The sequence below is a fragment of the Catharus ustulatus genome, chromosome 1, assembly GCF_009819885.2.
Source record: "Catharus ustulatus isolate bCatUst1 chromosome 1, bCatUst1.pri.v2, whole genome shotgun sequence".
Taxonomy (NCBI): Eukaryota; Metazoa; Chordata; class Aves; order Passeriformes; family Turdidae; genus Catharus; species Catharus ustulatus.
The window spans coordinates 128223422-128232582 of record NC_046221.1 but is presented as its reverse complement, the minus strand read 5'-3'; the positions used below and the strand labels follow the sequence as shown (position 1 = coordinate 128232582).

Below are 9161 nucleotides of genomic sequence, written 5' to 3'. Positions count from 1 at the left end.
GACTGCTACCAACACCCTGCCTGACGGTATCAGGTTGTACTCTGACTTTGTCAGGGTTTGGAGTTTGTTTCTTTGTAGTACTGTATTTCTATTTTAATTTCCCTAGAAAAGAACTGTTATTCCTAATTCCCATATTTTTGCCTGAAAGCTCCTTGATTTCAAAATTATAATAATTTGGAGAGAGGTGGTTTACATTCTCCATTTCAAAGAGAAACTCCTGCCTTTCTCAACAGACACCTGTCCTCCAAACTAAAACAGCAACTTTTCGTTCTTTGTCCATATATAAGCCGCACCTGATTATAAGCCGCACTTTGGGTTCGGACCAAAATTTTAGTCAAAATGGTGCGGCTTATAATCGTGAAATTACTGTACATGGAATTATCTTTGTGCATCTATCTCAAATGATGTTATAATTTTAGCCAGCAAATATACATGTTATTGTGGTCAGCAGACCTTCACTCACTTGAAATTATAAATATTTTATGGCTTTTATCAAATAAAACTGTAATAATACGGCTCAAAAAGTGTGCACTCTTATTGGAAACCACACTGTACAGGAGCTGCTTCTTCTCATAATTACGTATTCGGCAACAGAGGGTGAGGGGGTGAAGAAAAGCTATTTTCCCATCTGCAGAAAATCCTGACAGCGTCTTAAAAACAACATTAATGAGGGAGAGAAAAAGAAGTATTTGTGAAGACTTTGGATACTAATTTCACGGAAATATGCCAAACACAAAACCTTCCTCGATTTACTTTTGTTTGCATGGGAGGAGGTTTTGTACAATTCGTTGAAACTCCTGGCAAAATACAAGGATCTCAGGGCATGTAGCTCTCACAGGATATTTTAAGAAACAAATTGTTAGTTGATGTCTTATTTCACAGTATTCACACCATTCCAACTCTAGATAGAGGCAGAAAATGAAGAAGCAAAAAATGGATCAAAGTTTACTGAACCAAAAACGCCAGTAACCAGAGCCCAAGTAGTTCACTTCATCCTAAGTATACTCCTCTTTGCTGTGGAGCCCTGAATATGGGCTCAGGGAAGTCTGGAAAAGAAGTAAGTGATAACTGTTGTCAGCTCTGGACAACAGCAGAAGGAAGAAAAGAAAGCTTTTTGAGAACTTTGTCCCAGGAACCAGACATGAAGAGCAAAACTTTGCCCTTCACCCTACAGCATTACAGATTTTCAGGGTAAGTTGTTTGCATGTTTTGCACTTTACAAAATCTGTATCCTCTTGTCCAGGGGAGAACATGGTGTGCCAGTCATCAGCACCTGAATAAATAAAAACTTCCAGTCATAGAAGGAGAAAGCTTGAGGCCTTTGAAGAGAGTCTTTGCTTTATAAAGTGTGGCTCCTGCACTCTGCCTTGCAATCCTATCTGTTGGCATGTACAATTACAACCCTTCAGCTGAAGATCTACATTATAAAAGTCTGCAAGGCAAGATACTGAGTGCATATGTTTATCTGTAAATGTCTCCTTTCAGAAACAGAAATTATATTTATAACTTTACATGTACTGCAAATTTTCTGTAACATCCGAAAAGCATTAAAACGTGCTTATGTAAAATGGAGCACATTAATGTCTTTGATTTCCAGAAGTATTAATCTCTCCTACTTGTGCTACTTGCTACTTAATAAACAAAATATTTCCTCTAACACCTCAAATAATTCAGGCCAAAAAAAAAATCTCTGGACACCTTGCCATGGTTTTGAGACTTGTGGTTGCTCCATGCCATGAAATGTATACACAGGGATGTTGTAAGGTAAGACTGTTCCTTATAATTTCAAACAGATACTATTTGAAATAAGCAAAACAGAAAAAGAAAGGTAGGTATTGCTGATCATGCTCTCAGGCTGCTTTTTGATTGATATTTCAGGTTAGGAATAAATTGATCACAACTGTAGTAAATCAGCTCAAACATAAGTAGAACATGCTGCAATACTCCATCTTGGCCTACTCGTGGAATGGTCTGTGCACTGAATGAAAGTACAGATGCTTTGCCACCATCACCTAGATGTAATCATGGCTTCTTATCTCCAGTCATTATGCAGTTCTACTCCTGTTTTTATTGACTCTTACTGATTTTGCTTTATTTAGCCAAACTAAGTATGATTAAACCCAAATTTTAAATGGAGTATCTGCAAACCTGGGTGTAGGGCTTTTTCTTCTGATACCAAGTTTGAAAAACATCTTTCTTTATGTTTAAAGTGAGATTAAAAGCTTCACTTCTCCTAATTGGCATGTTTGGTATTTAGCAGTCTGAAAGAGGGTTGGTTTGTTCTGGCTTTTAATTGTTTCCAGGCACTTGGAAGCAATCTGCTAGACACAGCAGAAACTAGTAGCCAGCACAAAGTGCAGCTCCAAGAGTGTCCTGTTAGTTGGGGAAAAGTCTCTGAACTCAGTAAGTTCACCAGGCCTGCTGTCTGGGAGCTGAGGATGAAAACAGGACAGCACTTTTCCTTAAGGACCAAATCTCATACTCCACCAAAGTCTTACTGAAGGTCTTGGGTGCAGAGGATCAACAGAGAGGACAGGTGGGTACTCAAGAGGAAAAAGCTACAGGAAAACTTTAGAAATGCTTTGGAGGAATAACTGAGGAATAGATCAACCTGTTGGATGACAACATCATCCTGCTTCTGAAGGACACAGCTTGTGTAGCCTCTGCCCCTCAGACTCTGAGCAAGAGCTAGAAGCGTTCTAAGGGATTGCAGCTGCAGCTCTGGATGGCTAAATTCAGCTGTACCGTATCAGTGTAACTGGAAACGTGTTCCACTTCGGATTTTGTCCACATCAGCTACTACCACATAACAAATCATTACTCCTCTGTTTCAGCTTGGTGTAAACAGAGCAGAACAATATGAAACATCTGAAAAAACCTCAGAAAATAACAAGAGAATAAAAAATATCAATTAAATTGCTTGTACAAACAAGTTTTATTGTTTACAAGTAAAGAAAAAAAAACAACGAAACCAAACCTCCCCACCATCACTACTTCACAGCAGGGTTCCCAAATTCAATTGCTGTGTCATTTTAAATTGAATACTGATGAACTTCTGATTCTTGCACTTCAAAAGTTCAAAACTTCTTGATTACTTTAGCTCAGCCTGAAGGAGTCAACTTTATTGTAACTCAAGGCACTGCACCGAAATGCAGGACCAGCCTGAATCCAGTCAGGGTAATTCTGTGAATTAATCAGGATGCCTGATTCCCAGAAATTTTGTGCACATCAGCTGAGCAACTGATTAGGGCTGTGCTACAAATGAGTAAGACTATACATCATATAGCTTCCCAGACAGAACATCATGTATTCTGCCTCAGGAAATTTAATGTGCATATTACTTCATAGCTTGGGTTCAAATTGCTCACGGAAGTGACCTCCATGTTCTGGAATTATTTGAGAAGTTTGTTGTACTCAGTAAGGATCTTGTTTTACTACCATGGTGAAATTCAAGCATATGAGCGTATTATTCTCAGAATAATCAGAGAATCCTTGCACAACAATACTGTAATTGCCCTAAAACAAGGAAAAGAAAAAACGACAATTAGTGCACAATACTGCCTGCTCTTGTCTAAGTGGCTTCTTGGAATGGTTCTGGTGATTTCTGTTGGAACAGAAAAAGGCAGATTCCCATCAGGGACTGTTCTCATGGGTACAGTCAGGTATATGAGGGCATAAAAATAAAACAGTGTTCAACTTTCTTCTCATGGCTGGAGTACTCAGGAACAGCATTTCCTGGTCTAGCAGAGTCCCATCGGGAAATGTCATGTCTACTACAAGTTTCTCATCTATAGGAGGACAACTCATGGCAGAGGATGTTCCTGTCCACCACTAGCTCTGGGGCTACAAGAGGTGCTGGACTGGATGGAGTCGAACACTGTTGGAAGCTAAGGGGGATGGTGGAGATTTTGGACCAGTAGGAGCTCCTTAGTGACATTTTTAGGGATTAATAGGGATGATAAGGGTCTTGGAAAAGCACAGACAACTGATGAGGCAGTTGTTGGATGAGAGTGACTGAACAGTAGAGCACTGCTTTTACTTTTGGGAGGTTGTTATCCCTCTTCAAATCTTTGAAAATGGTTTCATGGAGTAAGAGAGCAGCATGTGAAGAGAATGCAAAATAAAGAATGAAATGGGTAGAAAGAATATTAATTTATTTACTCAAACAGGTAAAAGGAAAAAGAATAATTTACCAAACATAATTGAATAATTAATGTAACATTAACTGATTACTTTGGTCTTTTCTTTTATAAAAGAAAGGAGGAATGATAGAGGAATAATAACCTTAGGACATCTTGCATTTCAGAGATGCTACCATTTTAATGTAATCATTTCAATTATAAGAAAGTTTTCTGACATTTCCTCTTCTGTTTTCTACAGTTTGGGTGAACATCTCTCTTCAGAAAAAAATATACCTGTAAGTATGTGATTTCCCTATTATTATTTCTTTATACAAAACATTGAAAAGTACCTTTGGAAACCTTATTCTTGAGCCTTTAATGTCAAATGCTGATACCACTGTTTCTGAAAAACAGAGATAATTATAATACAAAGAGTTACTTAACCATAAACCCATCAATCAGACTGCCTAAATAACTTCAAAGCAATGTGGTATATCTCTCAGCAGCAGTTGCCAGTGTAATTTACCCTTTCACTGATAAAGCCCTCACCTGGTTCTTCTCTCAGAGCTCTGACTATTTGTTGAAACCACATTAGAAAATAGAAATTAACCACAGTGCTCCTGCAACATCTCCTACAGACATATACTACTGTGATAACTCCAGTAATTTCACTTGTAATAGTAGTTCACTTGAATGGTAAGTGAAGAGAGCTGATACTGATTTTGAAAGAAAGGAAAACAGACTGTATTTTGACCTCTTTTCAGGTCTTTTTGGCCTTTAGTCTGACATCCTGTCTAAATTCTCTGAATCTGAGCCTATGTCATGTTAAAACCTGTTAGCCCCTACCAAAGGATTGGCTCTTTTATATTAAAAAAAAATAAACAAACAACTGCCATTATACCTGGGTGTAGAAAATCTCTTTTAAAACCCATCCAGACACATATGTAAATAAACTTTGTTCTGGATATTAGTAGTGCCCACAGCACTTCTCAAGTTTCCAGTTCAATCTAGGAAATTCCATGTCATTTTAGAGATGTTAACCATAAGTTCCTAATGAGACGAATGGAGATGGAAACTGCAGTACAAGGATGTTAAAATATAGAATTTGAACATTTTCTACTCAAATGGGGTTCTGACACTGGAGAACTGCCTGCTCTGAGGTCTGCTGCCTGACAAGCAAGGTCTAGATTGTGGAGATAAAAATCTGTTTGCATGGGTTGATGGCAGTATGTATTTTCACACCAACCTCCTTTCAGCGTTCCGCACACTGAGTATATATCATCAGCTCCGCTGCATAGGAGTTCTTTCCAGGTGAGTGATCTGGCCCCATCATACCAGACATTGAAGACAACCTTCAAAAAGTGGATGTCACTTCCTAATTAAAACATTGCAGGTAAGAAAATGGTAACTGGTGGGAAGGAAAAGTGTATATGGAGACATGCTGTTTAGATAAAAACTAGATTATGCCAAAATACTCTATTTTTGTAAGATTCACCCAAAACTTAAAAGGTATATATCTTGAAAACTGCTACTTCCAGAAAGAAAAGGGAAAAAAACCTATTGCTGTTTTTAAAAACAACAACAAAATTAGTCTTAAAAAATATTTGGGAGAACAATTTCAAAGTCTGTTTTAATTTCTTCAGTAAAGAAAACAGAGTTCATTCAGCACCACAGCTAACCTAAACACGTGCTCAAATGAAGACCTTAGTTTTAAGCAGGTGTTGCAAAAAAACTATCATGCATACCTCATAAAGATGCCTTTCTGGGGAAGCAAACCTAGTGCAGAAGGTGACAGCCAGGTCCTAAACATTTCATTAGCTGAGCTTGCTGTCTTAATGCTGGATTTAAAGATCACGGTTAGGTTTACAGACAAAATCCAGTACCATTTCCAGCTTTTGGAACATGCATATTCTTTGTAGAAGTCCTGCCATAGTTGGATGGCCTGATAACACTCTCTCTCTTTTAAAAGGCTTCGATCTTTTCCAGGCCAGAAGACCAAAAGAGTGTGAACTGTCACAGATTTGCATGTACAGTGACAGTCCAATTGCAGGGCTTTGGTAATTGCTCCAAGTAAAACTCCAACACATTTTCACAAATCATCATTTCAGTCCACCGCTATAGTTTATCCATTCCATTTTTAATCCCAGAAACCAATTTCCTAAATCACTTGGCATTTAGGATGAAGTGTCAGTTTTTCAGTTGTATTTCATTTTCAGCCTTTCCAGAATACAATTGTCTAGTTAAGAGAGACTCACTTGGAATCCAGGTAAGAGCAGCCTTCCAGTCATATTTGTCCATCGTGCTGCAAGGTGTCACATTAAACGTGAAAGCATGAGCTGTAGAATCTACCCAAAAAAAGGCATTTCACATTGATAGAATGAATAGACTGTTCCATAAAAATAGTAAGAATATAGTTATACACACAAAAACCACATACATATTTTAAAATGTATTTAATATATGGGATATGCTATAAAATCATTAAATATATGTGGTAAATATTAAATATGTATTTTAAATTATTAATTATTTTTACATTTAGAGGGCAAAACTAGTATCATATTTCTTTAAGTAAAAAGAGAAGTCAATTTTTGATTTGTAATAATTTGCACACACAAAAACCAGACAAAAGTACCTTTAGTTCTCTTTTGAAGATACACAAACATTTTATTAGCACTAAACCAGCATGGTCTTCTACTGAATATATCCCTATTTATGCTAATCATGCTGACAACAGCTAAAAATATTTTTAATGAACCAGCATATTTTCCAGGATAATGTAAATGAACCTCTGAGTAGATTTGCTCTGAGTGACCCACCTTGCATTTTTAAAATACACAAAATATCAGCCCATGACACAGACATGGCAAGAAGTGACCCACTGTGATGTGTCAGAGCCTTATTGGTACCCCAGCCTGACAAAATATCACGTTCCCTGTTTTTTTCCACATACTTCAAGCTTTTCATTATAACATACTGATTAACTCAAGAAGCATAATTTCTACAACAAAGTACTTGTGAGACAAGTTGAAATCCATTATCTTCTAATATTTCCTGAACAAAAACATGCCTACTTTACTTGAGAATAAAATTCTCTCTCTCCTAGCTGCTGGAACCAGCATTGTGTTAAGATTTACATCTATGATATAAACTTCTTATAATTAATAACAGGTGATTGATAACAGAAATACACTTTTTATTTTTCTGTACTCCTCAAAGAAACAAATTTGCAAGAAAATTCACAATCCTTCAGACTACAGTAATTATCCTTCAAAGTTAACAAAAGGATTACCTATTTTTTACTTACCACAAAAAGTATACGACATATCAAGATCTGATGATGTACAAATGAATTCACTGACTCCAGGGGTGAATAGAATGAAAAAAAAGAGTCCAAACATAATTACTTTCTTTTGCTCAGTATTCAATGGTATAGAACGTCGTTTGGGAGAAAGAGGAAGAAAATTCAGCACAGTCATTGTCAGTCACGTGTCTTCGGGGAAAGTTCTGTTATTTATCAAATTCTCTGCAATCTTTGTTAATCCTACTGTCAGTTATCATCACACTAAATTTTATTAAGAAAAAGAATGCCTGCTTTTGTTGTTACATTTCCCCCAGACATTGCAGCTCAAACCAAGAGTGAAAAATGAAAGAGAAAACTGTGTGAAATGGGGAAGTGAAATGACATTATGACTACCAGAAGCACAGTTGATTCATCAGGTTAAGATTTTTAAAGGCATAATTTCAAACAGTTTCCTGCACATATCAAAGAAGAAAAAAATCCACAACAGATAAAACTCAAGTCCATTCTTTTATTTTTATGGTAGTCAGTACTCCTCACTGGTTTTCACAATAAATTTCTTGCAAAGCTCACCATGCTTTAAGAATACACCAGAAATCTGGAGGAATGTAATTAGATGACGTATTTCAAATGGAGCTGAATGCAATCACCTGATGTTATGCAGTAGAACCACTCATGTCCTGCATGATGCCAGATACCACCTTCAAAGCTGTATCTATCCCAGTTACACTTCTTAGTGGGAACAAAGTCAAAAATCAATAAAATTGCACCTGATAATTCCCATATTTGACCCCCACAGTCTCTCCTCCACCTTCTCCCAGACTCTTCCCCACAGTCTCTGCTGGAGAAGCAGCCCTGCACGGTTTGCCCAGAGCACAGAGCTGTGCACAGGCCTGAGGGACACCAAACATGAGACAATCACTGGCAAAAGCTGTCCAGTTTTGACTGGCACGTTTCTGTAAGAACACAGAATCTCTCACAACTGAGGGCAGCTTACAGCCTGATTTTATCCTGCGATGCTGAAAACACTTCAGGTCACAGATCTTGCTACTCAAGCTTGAAACACAAAATGAAAACCTCTTAAAGCACTTTTGGTATAAGATACACACCATTATTTCTGTCTGTTAGTGAATTACACAAAGAATAACATACTTGCCTGTGTTGGCTATATCAGTCCTGTGGACTAAACAGGATCATCTCTTTCTGCACAAACCCAGCAGTACTAACCAGCTAATCCCAGCTAGTCTCAACTACAGAAACAGATCAAATTAAGCCTAATAACTCATTCAAGGGAACACGACTGCCTCAAACAGACAGGACACACACCGATTTTTTTATCTCAGTATAATAAAATATGGAAATCTACTCAATTTAACGGAAAAGTGAATTACGGAAATTAAGTAAATAATTTTCTCACAAGTTACCTTCTTGGTTTGTTTATATGTCTGCTGACTTCTCTGGAATCAGAAATTGCATTTGTGTTTTAAGAAAAGGAAGCAATATATAAAATAGACAGTATTTGAGTTTGTTTCCTGCTAAGCAGGAAACTGAATAAAAATTACAACAAATATAACTTAATCAATTGTTCTGACTCTCCCCATTCCTCCTCACAATGCTTAAAAGATTTTATTATCACAAATTATATATTACCAAGGTAATATTTTACATATCAGAAAGGTAAAGTAGCAAAAGATTAAGAAATTATTTTATAGAAGTCTGAACATGTAACACAAGTGATC

At 37.0% G+C, this 9161-nt stretch overlaps 1 protein-coding gene across 1 annotated transcript; it reads right to left on the bottom strand.

Moving 5' to 3' along the window:
• Nucleotides 1-2972: 2972 nt before the first annotated feature.
• LY96 (lymphocyte antigen 96) lies at nucleotides 2973-8779 on the bottom strand. Its single transcript, XM_033068228.1, has 5 exons — nucleotides 7429-8779; nucleotides 6377-6466; nucleotides 5368-5496; nucleotides 4472-4524; nucleotides 2973-3516 (listed from the first exon to the last, which is right to left on the bottom strand). Exons 1-5 carry the CDS (start codon nucleotides 7598-7600, stop codon nucleotides 3415-3417), a joined length of 546 nt encoding a protein of 181 aa, XP_032924119.1. The 5' UTR covers nucleotides 7601-8779; the 3' UTR covers nucleotides 2973-3414.
• Nucleotides 8780-9161: the final 382 nt, after the last annotated feature.